This window comes from Micromesistius poutassou (assembly GCF_964030765.1).
Source record: "Micromesistius poutassou genome assembly, chromosome: 7".
NCBI lineage: Eukaryota > Metazoa > Chordata > Actinopteri > Gadiformes > Gadidae > Micromesistius > Micromesistius poutassou.
In genome coordinates, this window is record NC_140277.1 from 16,572,232 (window position 1) to 16,594,347 (window position 22,116).

Sequence of the window (22,116 nt, forward strand, 5' to 3'; positions counted from 1 at the left end):
ATGTTGCAGAACATATATGGTACAAGTTTGTGTTGATTGCATGGAAAAGGGAATAGTCTATTACAAATTGTATGGTAAGAGCCTGGTATTACCATGGAAACAAACAAGGCTTCCTTTTACAGTACAGTTTAAGCTTACTTACTGGGTAAATTGTCATGTTTTACTTAGTAACGTCGCAGAACAAGTTGGTACAAGTTCCAGTTAACTGCATGGACAATGGAATAATCTATTACAAAGGATATGGTAAGAACATGGTAATACCATGGAAACAAACAAGGCTTTGTACCCAGTATTTAAGAAGATGACCATGACACTAGAGGAAACTGTTCCTGCTGAGGTTGTTACCAGGTAAGTATTGCTGTATTTTTTCAGCTGTTCAATTGTTTTTAAAAACAATTCCATAGTTTCTAAGGTATCAAATCAGTTTCAAATACACCCTTTATAAATGGGTGTAGCTATGAACAACTATATAAGAAAAAGTAATTTATTGGAAAGTACTATGTTCATTTCTAGATAGTACATAATTCAACTTGGGCTGTTACCAACATAAACCTTGGATAACTACACTTGATGGGTAATAGAAGAGGTGTTTCTGAACTGGTTGCCTACTAGGGAGTACACAATTATATTTTGAGTTATTACCAACCTAAAACAGTCTACAACTACAACAACTACACGGTACTTAGTTGATGGGTAATAGTGGAGGTTTTTCTTAGTGCTTCAGCTGTTGTTACTCTGTATTTACCTTCTTATTACAGTGGTAATTACCCAATAATATACTATGATTTACCATATATTTACCGGGTAAATACCTAGTTATTAGGGGACTGTAAAGGGGAAGCTAACATTCAGCTTCAGTCTGAGCTACGATGACTTTTCTGAGCACCCCAAAACCAGACCAGGTGCCTGGCAAAAAGAGGCCCGTTCACGAAGTGAACATGACATTCAGGCAAATCGAACATGACCTCTACTCTATGGGCATGTGCTTTTGAAACCTTAGTGTCAATACCAACAACTTCTTAAACAATGCCTAAAAACCTACATGGACTCAAAAATATTTTTTAGAAAGTATGCAGGAGGCTGTATTATGAAAAAGGCCATCAGTCAACATCGATCAACTGCACCAAGCGAAGCATGTAGTCATTGTCGGAAACAGGCAGGAGAGGTGGATAGTGAGTGGGCTGGAGCAGTACCAGTAGCAAGCTGACCAGTCCCCTTAGCTCTCTCAACCTTTCCCTAATTGTCCGATGTTGACCTAAAAATGAAATACATCATTTATTATGTATTGAGTACCATTAATTCTTAAAAACAGACAGAGATCGTAAGGATGCCAATCAATACACTGCATTAGAAACCGTTCAATGTTGCAGAATGTGGGAACCATGATACAGACAGATGGTGACGCACGCTGCCATGTACGAGACCTCCTTGAGTGAGTGTTCGTGGGTGTGGTTTAACCTGTCCTCAATGATAGCTCAATGAACAACAGGTGTTCAGCCTCATGAAATGTAATTTGACCTAATTTCATCATAGCCAGCCACGTTGTAAAAAAAAAGATCATCAAAATTATATAGATTTTCAAATGAGTATGCTTTGAGAACAAACAGCATACCAATACAATAGTTCCTTGAAGCTTAGCTTAGTAGCTCAGTGATTGTATTATGATATAAATCGTTTACAAGTTCTCTTGTTCTCTTACAGTGATAAAATACCAAAAATGACCAGAGATAATATCCCGTTTTACTTTACTTTACCAGCTGCTTGCAGCACTATGGATTCTGGTAAATGAACCAGTTCTCTTTTGTGCTTGCAATTCATTTTCTGATTATTCTACCTTTTTGGGGGAAAAAAAAAGGTAGAATAGTTTTGAGAAATATTCACACCAAAAAAACAATTATTCTAAAATGGGAGCTTAATTTGACTCTATAAAAGTAAGTAATTAATTTAGTAGGAACACAAACTAGAATAAGAACGTATCTATTTTTTATTAGGTAGAATAACACATATACATTCTGTCTGTAGATGTAATACATTGGCATGAATCTATTTCCCTTGTTTGTTAGAATACATATTTTTCTATGTACTGCACATGAAAAACAATGAAATACTGCACATATTTAGGAGGGTGTAGGGGAATACCGTGGGGTATCCTTGAGATTGTTTTCAGATTTTTTTGAATCAGTTAAAGGCCATTAGGCAAAATGAAGCTACATTAAGTCCATTTGGTTCAATTTATTATCAAAAGGGGACATTGTCGAGTCAAGTTATTTCATCCTTAAACTTTTGTTTACCCCAAAATAAGACCCCTTTAGATTATTTTCAGATTTCTTTGAATCGGGACATTGCCTCATTTCCTTCATCCCTTTAATGATTTTATTTAGCATTTGAATCAACATCATAGCATCTCCTTATATTCCTCTAATGACTGGATAAAAGGGTGAGTTTTCACGTTTGTTGTGATTACAATGTCATTTAGCCACAATGAGCTCAGTTTGTGTTTTTTCCCATATATATATTTTTTATAAATTAAAAGAGATTTTACATTTTCCTTTCCTTTGCTAAGTCCTATGGGGCCGTAGATGTTGGATTTTTTTTTCTCATCAGTCATCTAACGGGCCAATGTTTTCATTGGTTAACTTCCAACCAAACTCACCTGAAGCTCCAATGACCAATCGTCCTCCAAACAGACCCAAGTAAATATAAATTAAAGACTATTTTATCAAACCCATTTTATTCACACACCTATTATTATTATTAGTCAATGAACACCAGCACATACAAAGTTTTAAGGAGAAGGAAAAGAAGAACTATAAACCCCTATCACTCCTAACAGGAGAGGCATTTAATTCAAAACCCCGCCCAAACTGCACCACCTATCCAGTTAACAGGACCCACCGCATCTTGTTTGTACTGTTTCTATTCATCTTCAAAAAACTCACACCACACAGAATTAATGTCAAACATTATAGATATTATTTTATTTGTATTAAAGGTTTTTGTTACTTTTATACAGAGCCAAAATATATAATTTTGTCAACAAAAACCACTAATCCAGCCAACCCCATCCTTTCACCCACCATCACACTGGCAAATCAACCTCAAAACTCACTAAATGGCCGACGGGCCTTTTACAGAGGGAAGAGCAGGAAGCCGCTGAAGGTGTTGTAGTTGCCGGCGTCGTCAAATAGCTTGCGGCTGGCGTAGAGCTGGGTGTGGACGCTGTCTCCGGCTTCCAGCTGCAGCACAGCGGCGTTGGTGGAACTGTCTTGTGTGTTGCCCCCCCTGGTGTTCCAGGTGGACACCATCCTCTGGCCGTTCTTCATCAGCGCCACCACCGTGTTTTGATCCCCATCGTTGTACATGGTGTAGCTAAAGTAGTACACGCCGGGCAACCGGGCGGTGAAGGAGCCCGTGGCCGGGTTGTAGCCATTGTCCATGTTGGAGATGATCACCGGGTACTTGACTGCCGTGTCAATGGGCAGTGGGCCAAGGTTGTGGCCCAGCGCGACGGTGAAGGCCACCCGGGGCATCACCGCCAATGTGCTCTCCTGCAGAGCGTCAGATCCTGGATCCAGGATCTGGACGTCAGATCCTGGTTGGCTGGCGCCAACCCTGGCGCCACGGTGGAAGGGGCCAATATCTAGGCACTGGCCGCTGGAGAAGATGAAGGCCACCAAGAGGAGGAATGTGCGCTCCATGGTTCTCTTCTGGACTTCTGTTTGGGCTTGAGCTGCTCCTTGGTCTGGCCTTGGTTTAGTTCGTCTTCAGGTGGATCTTGATTTGGTCCTGACTCTGTCTGGTGTGCTCTACCAGCTCTGGGGTTAGTTCTGGTCTTCAAGCCCCAGTGCAGCTCGTATTGCACTAACGGTTGCCCGCTTGCCCAGGGCAACTAAAAATAGGGTGATCAGATGAGATTGGCTGAAATTCGGGACGGTGTTGGATGACATGGATGGGGGTGGGGGGGGGTTCAAACCTGAACCAAACATATTTTTATTCAAAGATCAACAGTCTGTCATTAGTCTTTAGTCTCTGTTACCAGAGGTGGTTTGCTCCACGGTCCTGGCGTGCATGCCCAGCACTAGGCCAAAATAATATACGGAGGAAATAGCACACAGTGGGGCATCAGTGCTGTTTGACTGGAAGTTCTGGAACTCATAGTTGTTTATTAAACACTTGCGTATTTGAACTTGCCTCTTGGTCACATGCTCATTCTGGGACATCCCATTGGCTGCGGCTGAATACACAATGAAATCTTATGGTGACAGTGGAGGGGATATATTTATACATGTCAACAGTCTGCCACAAAAAAACATTAAAATCATGAACTTAATTCTCAATTCAAGATTCAATATATTTATTGCCATGTCAACAAGTTGATAGGAATTTGTCTTGGTACAACTCTCAGACAGCCAAACATGAAGGACAGACATCATAAGTACAGAACATTCAATGTACAACAAACAATAAACAATCCCAGCAGACAGTAGTACTGCAAACCATACCCGACGGACAGTAAAACAGACAGAAAGAGCACAGTGCATACAGTTGTTAAAGTGCTGTTAACATATATTTAGTGCAAGTTCAGATTTCTGATAGCCAGAGGGTAGGTGCTGTCTCTGAAACGTGATGTGTAGGTCTTAATGCTCCTATATCTTCTTCCAGATGGAAGGAGATTAAAGAGGACGTGAGCAGGGTGAGAGTGATCTGCTATGATGTTTTTTGCCTTCCTAATTATTCTGGTGGAGAAGAGTGAAGAAAGTGAAGGCAGACTGCAGCCTATAATTTTTGATGCTCTGCGTACTCCTCTTTCCAGCCTAGTTTTGTCCTGAGCGGTTGTGTGACCGAACCAGACATGCATGGAAAAAGTGAGCACGCTTTCAATAGTTGACCTATAAAAGTGGGTCATGGCAACTCGGCTGACTCTAAACTTTTTGAGCTGCCGCAGAAAGTGAAGTCGCTGGTGGGCTTTGCTGATCCTAATATTAGTGTTGAGCTCCCATGATGGGATTCATGGATTGTGGTCCCAAGGAACTGGAAGGAAGTGACCCTCTCCACCTCCACCCCATTAATGGAGAGCGCAGAGAGGGGACTGGGAGACCTTCTAAAATCCACTACCAGTTCTTTGGTTTTTGAGATGTTGAGTATCAAATTAAAGCTTTCACACCATTTCACCAGCCCCTCCACTTCTCTGCGGTAGTCAGACTCATCTCCATTAGTAATAAGACCTGCAAACTTGAACAACAAGACTGAACTATGTGTGATTGACAGAATTGTGTATATACAAACACTTTCATAATGACAGAAGTTAAGGCCACAGGCCTATAGTCATTAAGACATGTGATTCTAGTTTTCTTAGGAACAGGAATGATCACAGCAGTTTTAAAACAAGCAGGCACAATACCAAGTTGGCGAGACCAGTTGAAGACAAAAGTGAGGACAGATGTTAATTGATCAGCACAGTGTCTTAAGGTGGCGGACATTACGCCGTCAGGCCCCGCCGCCTTCCTGATGTTCTGCTGGCGGAGCAGTATTCTAACCTCATGCTCAGAGATAGTGGGTGGAGGGTCACCCTGCTCTCTGTAGCAGGGGGGGGGGGGGGGGGGGGGGGCAGGTGACTATCAAAACGACAGTAGAAGTCATTAAGCCTCCCAGGAAGAGAGGGGTCGCTGACTGGAGCATGGTGCTTGGTCTTATAGTCAGTAATGTCCTGCAGCCCACGCCAGACACCTTTGATGTCGTTTGCTTGTATACACAGGTCCCACTACTAGACCATGAAGATAAATATCCCATTGTCAGGAAACTTTAAATGATCCGCGAATGGAGTTTCTCTGTACGGCTATTCTCTTCTTTATTCTCTCCCCAAATGCGTCCACGCTCAAAGTAAGCTACAGAAGATACTAGGGCAGTGCAATTAATATTTTTTAGTATTTCGTATATATTTATTATATTTATTTTATATATTATATAAGTATAGATTTTTTGTACATTCTTTTTTATTTGAACATTTTCTATTTTAACCTTTTGTGTATTTTTTTAAGGGGAAGTTTCACAATTACAAAGTGTTTTTTCGGGGAGAAATGCTGAATAAATGCATCACGTTTTCAAACCAAAAAAATAATAAATCGCTTGAATAATTGTGACTTCAATATTGACCAAAATAAGGGTGATCATGATGTTCTTCATGATGGAGCAGCCCTAGCAGATGGTGTGGCTGTGGTCCCGGTGGCGGTGAAGCCCTCACTGCTGCGGGGCGTTCAGACGTACCTTGTTGACGGCCTCAGGCCAGCTCTGTGTCTCCAGGCAGAAGGAGCTGTGTTGGGCGGAGCTGGAACCTCCCTTGCCCACCACACAGCCATCCAGGAAGTTGGCCGTGTAGAACTGGACACCTGGTTGGCTGGTGGAAACCTCCAGGACACGCCCACTCTCCGGATGACACACCCTATGAGGTGAGGAGGTCAGGGGAGGAGGAGAGATGAGGAGGAGATGAGGTCAGGAGCTGAGATGAGAGGAGGAGGAGGAGGAGGAGGAGGAAAGAAGAGAGATGAGGAGGAGATGAGGTCAGGAGCTGAGATGAGAGGAGGAGGAGGAAAGAAGAGAGATGAGGTCAGGAGGGGAGGAGCAAAGATGAGGAGGAGGAGGAGGAGGAGATGAGGTCAGGTGGTGAGGAGCTGAGACGAGGAGGAGGAGAAAGAAATGAGGAGGAGGAGGAAAAATGAGGAGGAGAAGGAGGAGGGGGAGGAGTAAATGAGGAGGATGGGTAGGAGCCCACATGAGCTGAAGTTGACCTGGCAGCGGGTCTGAGGGCCCCCGGGTCTGAGGGCCCCCGGGTCTAAGGGCCCCTGGAGAGGCTCAACACAAGTTGTCATGGAACCCTGGGCCTGGGAGGGGCTTGAGCAGAGAGCCAATCAGATCTGGTTTCTGGAGGTCAAAGGGCCAGCCCTCCACGGCTCTCACCTCACCTGAGAGAGGAGAGGAGGAGAGGAGGGGAGGAGAGGAGGAGGAGAGTAGGAGAGGAGGAGAGGAGGAGGAGAGTAGGAGAGGAGGAGAGGAGGAGAGGAGAGGAGGAGAGGAGAGAAGGAGAGGAGGAGAGGAGGGGAGGAGGAGAGGGGGAGAGGAGGAGAGGAGAGGAGGAGAGGAGAGGAGGAGAGGGGGAGAGGAGGAGGGGAGGAGAGGAGGAGAGGAGGGAAGGAGAGGAGGAGGAGGAGAGGAGGAAGGAGGAAAGAGGAGGAGGAGGGGAGGAGAGGAGGAGGAGAGGAGAGGAGGAGAGGAGAGAAGGAGAGGAGGAGAGGAGGGGAGGAGGAGAGGGGGAGAGGAGAGGAGGAGAGGGGGAGAAGAGGAGGAGAGGAGGGGAGGAGAGGAGGAGAGGAGGGGAGGAGGAGAGGGGGAGAGGAGGAGAGGAGAGAAGGAGAGGAGGAGAGGAGGGGAGGAGGAGAGGGGGAGAGGAGAGGAGGAGAGGGGGAGAGGGGGAGAGGAGGAGGAGAGGGGGAGGAAGGAGGAGGAGGAGAGGAGAGGAGGAGGGGAGGAGAGGAGGAGAGCAGGAAGGAGAAGAGGAGGAAAGGAGGAGGAGAGGAGAGGAGGAGGGGGGGAGAGGAGTAGGGGAGGATGAGAGGAGGGAAGGAGAGGAGGTGGGAAGGAGGAGGAGAGGAGGAGGGGAGGAGCGGAGGAGAGGGGGAGGAAGGAGGAGGAGGAGAGGAGGAAAGGAGGAGGAGAGGAGTAGGGGAGGAGGAGAGGAGGGAAGGAGAGGAGGTGGGAAGGAGGAGGAGAGGAGGAGGGGAGGAGAGGAGGAGAGGGGGAGGAAGGAGGAGGAGGAGAGGAGGAGGGGAGGAGAGGAGGAGAGCAGGAAGGAGAAGAGGAGGAAAGGAGGAGGAGAGGAGAGGAGGAGGGGGGGAGAGGAGTAGAGGAGGAGGGGAGGAGAGGAGGAGAGGAGAGGAGGAGAGGAGGGAAGGAGAGGAGGTGGGAAGGAGGAGGAAAGGGGGAGGAAGGAGGAGGAGGAAGGAGGAGGAGAGGAGGAGAGGAGGAGGGGAGGAGAGGAGGAGGAGGAGAGGAGGAAGGAGGAGAGGAGGAGGGGAGGAGGAGGAAAGGGGGAGGAAGGAGGAGGAGGGGAGGAGGAAGGAGGAGGAGGGGAGGAGGAGGAGAGCAGGAAGGAGGAGAGGAGGAGAGGAGGAGGGGAGGAGGAGGAAAGGGGGAGGAAGGAGGAGGAGAGGAGGAGGAGAGCAGGAAGGAGAAAAGGAGGAGAGGAGGAGGAGAGCAGAAACGAGAAGAGGAGGAGAGGGGTTTGTATCGGTTTCCGGGGTCACTTGACGATGGCCTCTATTGTACCGTTGGTAACTCAGTTCTCTCTCCCTCTGGTAAGGGGAGTCAGGGCTGAGAACAAGCGTCCTCTTTAGTGTGATACTCAGGACTCAGACCATGAAGCGTGTCTACAGGGTGCGTGACAGAGGTGGAAGCATCCTGGGGGATCGGTTATGGTCACATTGAAACGGGTGAGACCGCGCCAAACATTATGAGGCGTCCAGCACTGAGCGTGCAACCATTACAACAAGCAACCTTTGTTTACATACTGTACATTTAATCTCTGATGACATATGATCATGTTCTGATTTAGTACAGTACATTCATTAGATAAATCTCCTTTAATACACAGAGTTTAGTTGAGTTGAGTCGAGATGGTTCAGTAACAGACATCACTCGTGCTCAATTGAGCAATAACAAACCTGACAGTTTTGTATTTCAGTTATGCTAGAGTGCTTCCACCTGATGAAGGTCGCCACCTAGTGTTCAGGCGGGGTAAGTGGCTGACCAACGGGTCGGATTCTTCAGTGTGTTATTGGAGGATTATTTTAACGGGCAATTTGTGCCAAAAGTATTGGAGTAGCAGATTCCACACTCGCAGGAGCTGATTCGTAGACGGACGGCCTGTGAGGAAACACGCCTCAAAGAGGTCTCAGATTCTACCGTGTTCCTCTATCAGAGTTCATCACTTCCTGTACCGTGTGTGTGTGTTCCTCTATCAGTGTTCATCACTTCCTGTACCGTGTGTGTGTGTTCCTCTATCAGTGTTCATCACTTCCTGTACCGTGTGTGTGTGTTCCTCTATCAGAGTTCATCACTTCCTGTACCGTGTGCGGTAGGGTTGGAACGGCTCAGTGATTGGTTCCTTACTGGTCTTGGGTCCCAGTATTCCGTACGGTCCTATATAAATACATAATATAAATGTACTTTATATTTTTATTTGACCTTTTTGTTCAACAGCCTCCTCACGTTTGAGTTTCCCTTATTCAGGAGGTAGAGGGCGGGGTCAGGGTACACCATCAGTACACCATCAGTACACCGTCAGTACACTGTCAGTACACCGTCAGTAAGGTCAGTACACCGTCAGTACACCGTCAGTACACCGTCAGTAAGGTCAGTACACCGTCAGTAAGGTCAGTACACCGTCAGTACACCGTCAGTAAGGTTAGTACACCGTCAGTACACCATCAGTACACCGTCAGTACACCATCAGTACACCGTCAGTACACCGTCAGTACGGTCAGTACACCATCAGTACGGTCAGTACACCATCAGTACACCGTCAGTACACCGTCAGTAAGGTCAGTACACCGTCAGTACGGTTAGTACACCGTCAGTAAGGTCAGTACACCGTCAGTACACCGTCAGTAAGGTCAGTACACCGTCAGTACGGTTAGTACACCGTCAGTAAGGTCAGTACACCGTCAGTACACCATCAGACCACGCTGGTGGATCAGGAGGTCTGGTTGCAGACCTCAGGCGGTCTTCATCTTGGAGAGAGTGGGAGGAGTCAGTAGAGGTGCAGCAGACGGTCTCTGAGCAGGTCGGCCAGGTTGGTTTGAACAAATAAATAAATGGAGATGAGCCGACACATCGGCCTCAGAGCGCCCAGGGACGTGGAGCCTAGCGTTCTGCGTATGAGCCTCGCTAGCCTCTGCATGCTGGCTTCCCTTAATGACACCAGTAGGATCATGTGACCAAAGGCCTGGTGAGGTCAGTGGTCAGAGTGGTTTGAACGATGGACTGTAAGCATCCGGCGGTCACAGGACGGGTGACATCACCATCGTGATGCCCCCTCCCCCGGCGACTCACTTTTCAATTTTCGCCTCCAAATATTTATTTAAAAATGAAAATATCTGTTTTAGTGCGTGTGTGTTAAATTAAATGGTTTTATATCTTAAACAAATTCCGTTGCAAATAGGAGGAGCGCAGCATCAATATCCTAACTAAAAGTAAGTCGGCCAACACAGACACATTTTGCAGATTGTAAATTGACATGAGACATTGTAAACGTTCACAATCCTGCTCTATGCTATGTGATATTTTGTTTATCATCATTTCCATTAACTTCTGCGAGGCGCGAAGTGGTCATGTAGATCGGTCGTCTGCCCGTCTATTGCGCGTATCACACATGAGCAGATCTTGCACACAACTTCAGTCGTGTCCCTTGGCTGTCCTATTTGTTGGATATTTGTTGATGTTGTTATTGTCATGCGTGTTCAGAGGGGTGTTCCAAGAACGGAGGTTTAACAAACACAGAGTTAACGCTGAACTCTAGGTTGTCCGATCCTGTGCCGACTAACCCAGAGCTGTCGGTTCCACAGCACCGGTTATGAATTAGTTCAATCAACACGGGGTTGGTTAACACAGGGTTGTGCGCGTTCACGGCAAACCTATAAAAACGTGATGTATGGATCATGGAAATCCTGATCAAAATGGCGAAACGGGCCGCATATTTTACCGATCAAGGTACTAATTATTATTTTTCCTCCCTCAGCAACTAAAGAATAAAAATGATGGAAGAAAAGTGTTTATTTTTTATTTTTTATTTAAATGATTTCTGAAAATGTGGTCTCGCATCCTTTGTCAGCCCTTACAAACATTTGCGAATGTGTTCCTCCTCGAGGAACGGGTAAAGTGGGGAGGCATCTCTTTGCGCAGAGTGGCTATATTGTGGAGGACGGCGCATGCAACAATTACATCGCATGCCCGTTCCGGACAAACTCTTAGTCCACGTAGGCATTGGAATCTGGACTTCAATATCCAGAATGTATTTTCAATCTTAACGCGGGTTCTGCTGTGTGCCAGGTTAAATGTTGTCTGTGGTCCAGGAGCGGGATTAGGGTACGGGGTGATGAGCGTCGGGAGGCATTGATACCCTCGATCTCCTAGGAGATCCCCATCGAATTGCCCTGCGATCAAATACAAACTTTGAGCTATCTTGCACAAGCACAACAATTATATGAGGTCTATGATATGTTCATAATGCAACGCACCCTGTTGAAATGTATTGCTCACATTGGATGTGTGCCATCAATGCACCCAATTACATTAGGAAATCCTGAAATATAACACCCAGATGAAAAGTCAACAAGGATAATTTCGGAGCCATTTGGGAACACTTAAAGTAGATAATGCTGACCTGCAAGTTAGTGAAACTCCATGAAGTTACGCAACAACCGCTTCAGCGCAAGACAGACGCACGGAGCGGCAGACGGTAGCTTTGCCTATGTGCTCAGCATCTCCTACACTGTACAAAAAGCTACCCGTCGCAAAAAAACGGAAAGCTATGCAAATTGTTTGTAGTGAACTGAGGGCAGATCCACGATTGGTAACATTTGCAATGTAGGGTTGGAGAAGGCTATTTAAATATATCAAAGAATCACGTGAAAAACTATATCTCTCCAGCAAAAAGTCATCCGGAAAGGACAATATGTCGAGCCGTGGTCTAATTAATCTCTCTGTGAATTGCACAAATTATTTGCGCTCCGATATCAATAGGCGAACACGTAAAAGCTGCGATAAACGTGGGTTTAAATAGCCTACTCTGAGCAAAACCGGGTTATCTTCCAAACTTAACCTGCGCAAAACCTGCTCCGACCAGGTTTGATTGAGAGCATATGTTTCCATAGCAACTTACATGCCGTGGTCATTTTGGAACGGAAAACCTAGGGTTGCCGCTAACCCTGGGTTAACTTAGCTGGGTAAGTGATAAAACCGGCTTTGTGGAACACCCCTCTGGTCATTTGCGCATTATTAAACATGAGTCTTTATATGGCGATAAAACAAAGCTTTGTTACGTTTTTTTCCTTCTTTTTGAAGTGGGGATTGGGGGTGCGCCAACCCGGTTGGGACGTAAAGGGGGTGCGCAGGAAAAAAAGTTTGGGAACCACTGCTCTAGATCTACAATCTCTTGTCTCTGGATCTCTTGTCTCGTGCTGGATGACGTAGCCTACACGGCCGAGAATCGGATAAGATTATCCTATAGTGTGTGGTGTTCCGTCTTGTGTTCGAATCGTACGTATTTTTATTTACGATCGGAGAGCAACAAATCGGCTGAGATTCTCTTTATGTGTGTGGTGTACTCCGACTCAAAAATCGCATAAGATAAAAAAATTGTGTCGTGTGGGGCAGCCTTAAGGCAGAGTCATGTTTCATGGTAGCCAATCGGAGCCAGTGTTTTTACACACAAGCCAGGATACGCGTGCCACACGCACACACACAAACACCAAACAGATTCGATGAAGCAGTAGAAATGGCGAGTCCGGAGCAATCCGATGAAAAGTTGGCATTTTCAAGGTGGAGATATAAACACTAATTCATTGAGGTCAAAGGCAAGAACGTGCATGTAAAGTGTACATTATGTCCATGAGCAAAGACGTTGTAAGCAACTCTAATTTAATGAAGCATCTCACAACGACACGCATCTACAAAGCTGCTTTTTCTTTTTTTTTTACAGTAACTCAAATTACTTTCCCTGGTTACTTTTATTATAGAGTAATTCAGTTACTAACTCTGTTATTTTTTGGAACAAGTAGTGAGTAACTATGACTGCACTGTGTCAGGGGAAAGTGTATCTCTGATACTTCTGTGTTGGTCACAGTGGTGGCTGTTGTCTTTCTGTAGCAGAAAGACTCTCTCTCTCTCTCTCTCTCTCTAAATGCAATGTTTTACAATATGACATGTTTATCAATGTTTCTAAATTAAAACAAATGTTTTAATACATAATTTATGTTTTTTGGTGAATGAGAATGTTAAACTGCCAATATATCTGTCCATTTTGATTCTAATCCAATATTCTATAATCCTCTTTAATCCTTCATCCTCTGTTGCTCTTCATTCTTCATTGTTTTGAACCTGATAGTCCCATGTTGATCGCATCTTTAACTCAACTTGAACTGTAATTGTATGCTAATTTTAACCAGTCATAATTTTGCTCAACACAACATTTGATCGATTTACATCCAATCAGATTACAGACACTGCATTGTACTGTAGTAACTTTAAGTAAGTAACTTTTTTAAAAGACATTAAAGACAAAGGCATTGTACTGCACAAACATCACACTGTGGCGACTTAATATTCTATAAAACTATACAAGTAACCTTTTTTAAAGACAGTCGCTTTGAATTTAAAATGTATTTATTTAGGGTAAACAGAAGGGGGTGAATCGAGGGGCCACAGTGAGGTGAGGGGCCACAGTGAGTCTAGGGGCCACAGTGAGTCGAGGGGCCACAGCGAGTCGAGGGGCCACAGGGAGTCTAGGGGCCACAGTGAGGAGGAGGGCCCACACTGTGGAGGTGGGGCCACAGTGAGTCTAGGGGCCACAGTGAGTTAAGGGGCCACAGTGAGGAGGAGGGCCCACACTGTGGAGGTGGGGCCACAGTGAGTCTAGGGGCCACAGTGAGTCGAGGGGCCACAGTGAGTCTAGGGGCCACAGAGTGGAGGAGGGGCCACAGTGAGTCGAGGGGTCACAGTGATTCTAGGGACCACAGTGCGGAGAAGGGGCCACAGTGAGTCTAGGGGCCACAGTGTGGAGGAGGGGCCACAGTGAGTCGAGGGGCCACAGTGAGTCGAGGGGCCACAGTGAGTCGAGGGGTCACAGTGAAGAGGAGGGCCCACACTGTGGAGGAGGGGCCACAGTGAGTCTAGGGGCCACAGTGAAGAGGAGGGCCCACACTGTGGAGGAGGGGCCACAGTGAGTCTAGGGGCCACAGTGAGTCTAGGGGCCACAGAGTGGAGGAGGGGCCACAGTGAGTCGAGGGGCCACAGTGCGGAGGAGGGGCCACAGTGAGTCTAGGGGCCACAGTGAGTCGAGGGGCCACACTGTGGAGGAGGGGCCACAGTGAGTCTAGGGGCCACAGTGAGGAGGAGGGGCCACAGTGAGTCGAGGGGCCACAGTGAGTCGAGGGGCCACAGTGAGGAGGAGGGCCCACACTGTGGAGGAGGGGCCACAGTGAGTCGAGGGGCCACAGTGAGTCTAGGGGCCACAGTGAGGAGGAGGGCCCACACTGTGGAGGAGGGGCCACAGTGAGTCGAGGGGCCACAGTGAGGAGGAGGGGCCACAGTGAGTCGAGGGGCCACAGTGAGGAGGAGGGCCCACACTGTGGAGGAGGGGCCACAGTGAGTCTAGGGGCCACAGTGAAGAGGAGGGCCCACACTGTGGAGGAGGGGCCACAGTGAGTCTAGGGGCCACAGTGAAGAGGAGGGCCCACACTGTGGAGGAGGGGCCACAGTGAGTCTAGGGGCCACAGTGAAGAGGAGGGCCCACACTGTGGAGGAGGGGCCACAGTGAGTCGAGGGACCACAGTGAGTCTAGGGGCCACAGTGAAGAGGAGGGCCCACAGTGAGGAGGAGGGGCCACAGTGAGGAGGGCCCACACTGTGGAGAAGGGGCCACAGTGAGTCGAGGGGCCACAGTGAGTCTAGGGGCCACAGTGAGTCGAGGGGCCACAGTGAGTTGAGGGGCCACAGTGAGTCGAGGGGCCACAGTGAGGAGGAGGGGCCACAGTGAGTCGAGGGGCCACAGTGAGGAGGAGGGCCCACACTGTGGAGGAGGGGCCACAGTGAGTCTAGGGGCCACAGTGAAGAGGAGGGCCCACACTGTGGAGGAGGGGCCACAGTGAGTCTAGGGGCCACAGTGAAGAGGAGGGCCCACACTGTGGAGGAGGGGCCACAGTGAGTCTAGGGGCCACAGTGAGTCTAGGGGCCACAGAGTGGAGGAGGGCCCACAGTGAGGAGAAGGGGCCACAGTGAGGAGGGCCCACACTGTGGAGAAGGGGCCACAGTGAGTCGAGGGGCCACAGTGAGTCTAGGGGCCACAGTGAGTCGAGGGGCCACAGTGAGTTGAGGGGCCACAGTGAGGAGGAGGGGCCACAGTGAGGAGGAGGGGCCACAGTGAGTTAAGGGGCCACACTGAGTCGAGGGGCCACAGTGAGGAGGAGGGGCCACAGTGAGTCGAGGGGCCACAGTGAGGAGGAGGGGCCACACTGTGGAGGAGGGGCCACAGTGAGGAGGAGGGTCTGCAAACTCAGACAACTTTCTCTCCTCTTTAGCCAGCTTGGCCTCATGTTCATCTTTCTGCAGCTTTTCCTTTCGTCTCCTCTTCTCAAGCTCCAGCCTTTCTTTGGAAGCTTTCGCTAAAGACTTCCACCTCTTTTTCTCTTGAGGAGCTTCACCTGCTCCTTCCGTTCCGTTTCTTGCTGCTTGACGGCTTTTTCATGTCTCTTCTTCACGTTCTTTTCCTCCAATCTTTTCTGTTCTTTCTTTTCCTTTTCAATCTGCTTGGCCACTTCCTTCTCTCTCTTCTCTCTTTCTTTCTTCTCCTCTTCATGTCGCTTCATGTTCTTTTCCACCAATCTTTTCTGTTCTTTCTTTTCCTTTTCAATCTGCTTGGCCACTTCCTTCTCTCTCTTCTCTCTTTCTTTCTTCTCCTCTTCATGTTTCTTCTTCACGTTCTTTTCCTTCAATCTTTTCTGTTCTTTCTTTTCCTTTTCAATCTGCTTGGCCACTTCCTTCTCTCTCTTCTCTCTTTCTTTCTTCTCCTTTTCATACCTTTTCTTCACACTCTTTTCCTCCAGTTTTGCCAATCTTTCTTGTTCTTTCTTTTCCTTCTCATGCAGCTCTGCCATCTCTTTCTCTCTCTGCTTTCTCTCTTTGACCTCCTCCAGAGGAGGATACATGCATGCATCCACACCCAAACACAAACAGGCGTTGATTTCAGGGGGACTCAGGGGATACGGTCCTTTGTAGGAACTTTTTAGAACACATGCAAAAAGTAGGGGACTTTTATTTTCGAAACCCATTATTACCCATTATTATCACTCGCAAGAACCGACAGCAATAGTTGTTTTTAACCCTCCAAAAACACATCATTTCTCAAACGAGGGGCACAAAAGAGTAGCCTGGCTCCGCCCGCCCACCTACTTCCGCCCAAATTTCATTTTCCCTTCAGTAGTCTGGGGCTGGGGCTTGTTAGTGGGATTTTGCCCGAACAAATTTCTGTGTGACCAATCAGCGAACAGAGGAAGTGGCTGAGAACGATGACGTCGAAGTAGTACCAGCCTCGACAGTTGACTGCAAACATTATCTCTGTCCTTACTATCGAATATTAATGTAGAATTTGTAATTGTTCCTTGAACTCTAAAATTAGATGAACAAAACCTGCAGCTATCGTTGACAGACATCTTCACGCTTCATCTTGTTTTGTTTGTGTACTCAGCCTGCGCATGCGCGCAACGTAGTTTCCGGCCGGTCCCGGCGCATGACAAACGTCACGACGAAACGCTATTGCGATTGGTTATGGCAGATCCAGAGTGGCACTGGGCAGATCCAATAGTTTTAAACTTCAACAGACACCCGCCTCCAAGTGAGTGAACGTTTGCCAATTACAGCAGTTCCAGACCTTCTGTACAAATTAAATGAAGTACGATGGTCTGGTAGCACCAGGCTAACAAAAGAGGACATGAGAGTAAATCATGCCTCTATGTATGATGACTCAGCAGGGAGAATATTAAATGACTAAACGTGATTAAATTGAGTTTAATTTGGTGATGTTCTTTGACTTCAGAAGGGGGGGATGTGCAGATAGTACAGTGGACCCTCTAGTTATGCATACGTCACAACCACAAATGCGACTAAGGCTGCGTATAATGGATACTCCCATTTTTCGTTTAGTTAGTCAGTTGAACTGCTTGTGACTTATTGGGGGTTTTGAGGAACTATAATCGGGGAGGGCTATATTCTGTTTAAGAAATAACCAAAATGACATTTTATACCAAATATGTTTTAACAACATTTGAAGCAATGAGATACAATTTGTTCAGAATCCCCCCGCCCCCCAGTATGTATCCATATGCGCTTGTTTACGACCTATGGCCATTATTTCATCTTAAGGCTGCCCCACACTACACAATTTTTTAATCTTATGCGATTTTTGAGTCGGAGTACACCACACACATAACGAGAATCGCAACCGATTTGTTGCTCTCCGATCCTACATAAGATTAGAACACAAGACGGAACACCACACACTATAGGATAATCTCATCCGATTCTCGGCCGTGTAGGCTACATCATCCAGCACGAGACAAGAGATCCAGAGACAAGAGATTGTAGATCTAGAGCAGCGGTTCCCAAATTCTTTTTTCTGCGCACCCCCTTTACGTCCCAACCGGGTTGGCGCACCCCCAATCCCCACTTCAAAAAGAAGGAAAAAAAAACGCAACAAAGCTTTGTTTTATCGCCATATAAAGACTCATGTTTAATCATGCGCAAATAACCAGAACACGCATGACAATAACAACATCAACAAATATCCAACAAATAGGACAGCCAAGGGACACGACTGACGTTGTGTGCAAGATCTGCTCATGTGTGATATGCGCAATAGACGGGCAGACGACCGATCTACATGACCACTTTATGCGCCTCGCAGAAGTTAATAGAAATGATGATAAACAAAATATCACATAGCATAGAGCAGGATTGTGAACGTTTACAATGTCTCATGTCAATTTACAATCTGCAAAATGTGTCTGTGTTGGCCGACTTACTTTTTTTAGTTAGGATAGGCCTATTGATGCTGCGCGCCTCCTATTTGCAACGGAATTTGTTTAAGATATAAAACCATTTAATTTAACACACATGCACTAAAACAGATATTTTCGTTTTTAAATAAATATTTGGAAACGAAAATTAAAAAGTGAGGCGCCGGGGGAGGGGGCATCACGATGGTGACTCTCCATCGTGATGTGATGGCATTATGGAGCACCCTCGGGTCAGCATGTGTGTGTGTTTTGCGCGTGTGTTTGTGTGTGTGTGCGTCGCTATTATGTTGACTACACACTCAACATGCCGAAAATATCTATCATGTTGGATAACCCCGATTTTGAGATTGGGTGGTCTTAAGTTTATGAGATTCTATCTTAGAACACTACGGCAGACAGGATAATCTTGGCCGATTTTCGTCCAGATTCGGCTGCTATGGGAATGCCACCCCGATTCTCGTAAGGGGCAAATCGGCCACGATATCGGGACATTTATCTTGTAGTGTGGGGTCAGCTTTATGTAACATGTACGCATATATCCTGTATTTAATACATTATATGAACACAATATCCAGAACAACCCCCTGAACATATTTATTCTAGGTTACTGTGATAGGGAACATTAATTAACAAAACGTCAGCACTGTTTACGTTGCATCATCATCATCATTTTAATAGTGCGCTTAACTCATTAATTAATTTACAGATGAATGATTTAGCCGGCTTTTACTCCAAATAGCTCTGCTCCAAACAACAGCGCACTTTTTATATTGGTTTGTTTTTTCGTTAACTCACTTCCGCTGGTTAGGAAATAGACACGTTTACTAAGGTGCTCCAGACAGAACAGCGCCTCCCTGAGTGCCGCCGAGGCAATGCCCCCCTCATCTGTGAGAGGCTATTATTCATGCTCAGTGTGCATTGACTATTTCTGTTGTTGAGTGCAATGATCATGGCAGACTGCACATTTATAGAAATAAGGAATAGGGAACCAGATTAATAGTTGTTTAATTTCTAAAGATGGAAATCAGAATCTACCTGAATTAACTCAATTATCAACCACATTGAGTGTGTGAGAAGAAGAGTCTAGCATGCTCTTGAATTGTGTGTGGGTGTGTGTGGGTGCCTGTGTGCATGTGTTCAAGGCTCCCCCCATTATGGTCACAAAATTAAACGAGCCACGTTGATTACAACAACGATGCTCCTCATCTAGGGTTGTGTTAACGGCACTTTACACAGAACTCCTGAACCTGTTTGCAACGTGAACTGTGCTTACATTTAGTTCATTAATGTTCCTCATCACAGCGTCCCGCTCCTGGCTGAGCTGGTGGTTGGGGAGGGCGTTGTGAGCAGGAGGACGAGAGGGGCTGGGCAGAATGGGGAGGAGGAGAGGGGCATTCGACCAATCGATGTCTTCAGGTGTAAGGACCTCAACCTTTGGGAGGGAAAGCACAACGGTGTCAGAACAGTACAGCTTTTTAACAGAACTGTCATTCAGTTCACATCAACGTTTGACTGTCAGGCATACCACAAATAATTCCAGTTTTCACCCAATCACTAAATTGTGCGGCAATAAGTGTGTTTACATACACACCTACATACATGCATGCATCCACACTCAAACACAAACAGGCGTTGATTTCAGGGGGACTCAGGGGATACGGTCCTTTGTAGGAACTTTTTAGAACACATGCATTTGTCCCCCCAAATATAAACATGAAAAAAGTAGGGGACTTTTATTTTCGAAACCCATTACTATGTCACTCGCAAGAACTGACAGCTATTGTTTTTTTTAACCCTCCAAAAACACATCATTTCCCAAACGAGGGGCAGAAGAGAGGACATGAGAGTAAATCATGCCTCTATCTATGATGACTCAGCAGGGAGAATATTAAATGACTAAACGTGATTAAATTAAATTAAACAAGGCACGTTGATTACAAAAGTTAATTAAAACTGCGCGCAGTGATGAACGGGACCTCGCGCCGGCTTGCAGCCGCCACTACGAGGTCCCGTTCATCACTGCGCGCAGTTTTTAAAAAAAATCGCGCCGGCTTGCGGCCGCGTCACGTGCCGTCGTAACATGTGTGCTGGCAAGATGTGCACATGTTAGGACCGCACGTGACGCAGCCGCAAGCCGGCACGAGGTCCCGTTCATCACTGCGCTCAGTTTTAAAAAAGCGCAGTTTTAAAAAAAAATCGCAAATTTATGTAATCTGTAGAAGCAGAGGTGCCCTGTGGTGTCCTACTGATTGTTTTGACATTAACATGTAAGACCACATTTAACTGAATTACATGTTGTAACAACTTTAACTAACATTATTAACCCTACATCAATGATCCGATAAATTCCCTAGGAGGAGTTAGTTGAAATACAAGGCGAAAAAGTGAAAGAATTCCATTCAAAATGGCCAACTTTGACGGCACGCCACGGACACGCCCTTCAACGTACAGTCACAAATAGCAGGATTTTTGTTCAGCACCACTTCATGACTGTACTGACCAATTTTGAAGCAGATCCGATAAATTCCCTAGGAGGAGTTCATTCAAATACAAGGCAAAAAAGTGAAAAAAATTCAAAATGGCCGCCAAAAGTGAAAATTAGAAATGCAAATAGCCGACTTCCTGTGGGGTTTGGGGCATGGGTCCAAGAGGCTTTTCTGTAGGTATGGGCACATTGTACGTGAATACTGAGTTTCATACATATTGGTGAAACGTGGCGCAGGGGCTGCTTTTTAAAGTTCCTGTAGGGGGCGCTACAAAAAATAGAAACACGAATTTTGGTATGTGAGCTATCGGCACCAGTTTACACGTGTCCTGTGAATTTCATATTCATAACTATTACGGTCTCCGCACAGTGATTTTGAGCCTCTGGCGGCCATGTTGTATTTTAAATCGACTTAATTTTTGGTGAGCAGTTAGAACTTTGGTACCTAATGGCCATTGAGTTGGTCCCGCTCAAATCAAACATTGCGTCTATGAACTGTGGCGATTTTAGTGTCAGGCCACGCCCATTTCGATGCCACGCCCCATTTGAAAATATGTTGACTTTATCTTGTTCAGAATTTGATTCTGAACAACTTTTGTATTGGGGCCAACATCATAGGCGTCCAACTTGACGTTGATATGAGCAATTAACTATTTTCGAGGTTTCAACCACACCACTTTTAGAACTCATTGGTGCTCTAAACTTTATTGTACAGACTAATCCTTAAGTCAGATTGAAGATAATGGGCCATAGATGATATGTGCCAAAGGAATTTTGTCAAAGTCGAAAAACCTGGGATCCTTGGGGAATTTACTGTTTTTAACTAAATTCAAAATGGCGGAAAATATGGCTACCGGAAGTGTTCAGTTCAAGAGACTTTTTTGTTCATCATGAGGATATGCATGTGTGTGCAAAGTTTCATGAGTGTAGGTCAAACCGGTGGCGAGATATGCTTGTGCAAAGTTTGCACTTTTGAACAGTTGCTATAGCGCCACCTAGGGGCGAATGTGAATTTGAGGGCTAGAATATCAAATTTTTCACCAGTCCCCACAATTGCACCAAAAAATTTTGAGTTTTAGAATATGTGCAGGGGGGGAAAAATGCAGTCGAAGTCGTGGAAAATAATAATAATAATAATAATAATAATAATAATCACGAGGGTTTCAATAGGGTCCTTGCCAAGTTTGGCTCGGTCCCTAATTACACGTGGATATCAAGCACTAGCTGGTACTAGCAGGCTAAACGCACTTTCGCTCAGAGCCAGCGTGACTGAAATGCAGACGGAGCATAGCGACAAGCGCTTGTCACTGCACAAGCAAATTTGGAAGCCTGCACTGCACTTTGATCATAATGCAAGATCATAATTATGCCACGCCACAGGAGAAGGTATCCTAGTGGCCAAAAAAAGTGTATAAGGCAATTAAAAAGGTCACTTGACCGGCGAGTTCAAAAAACGAGGGTAAACATTTGGGAAGCTTTTCCCAAATTTAAAGAGCTCATGAAGGATTACGATTTTCAAAGGGACGCTGAAGTTGCCTGCTTTCTTCTCGACAGTTAAGTCAATTTTACTGTCTAAATTACAAGCTTTTCTTATTGCTTTGTTGTTCGCCTCGTTGGTGGATATCAGCATAGGTTATGTTTGATAGAATATAAGGGTTGCATTTCATGCCTACTACCTCCCACCGATCCACTGCCTCTCTATCCTCTCCTTCTCCCTCTCCCTACCCTTAAATCACCTAATGATGATGATCTCTGACAATGCACGCACACGTGCAATGCAACGTCCATTTGA

At 46.1% G+C, this 22,116-nt stretch overlaps 1 protein-coding gene across 1 annotated transcript; it reads right to left on the minus strand.

Annotated features, from left to right (window-relative positions):
* Window positions 1–2,950: 2,950 nt before the first annotated feature.
* On the minus strand, window positions 2,951–3,860 carry LOC311350532 (C1q-related factor-like). The gene has a single exon (XM_084470566.1). It carries the CDS (start codon window positions 3,696–3,698, stop codon window positions 3,129–3,131), a length of 570 nt encoding a protein of 189 aa, XP_084326692.1. The 5' UTR covers window positions 3,699–3,860; the 3' UTR covers window positions 2,951–3,128.
* Window positions 3,861–22,116: the final 18,256 nt, after the last annotated feature.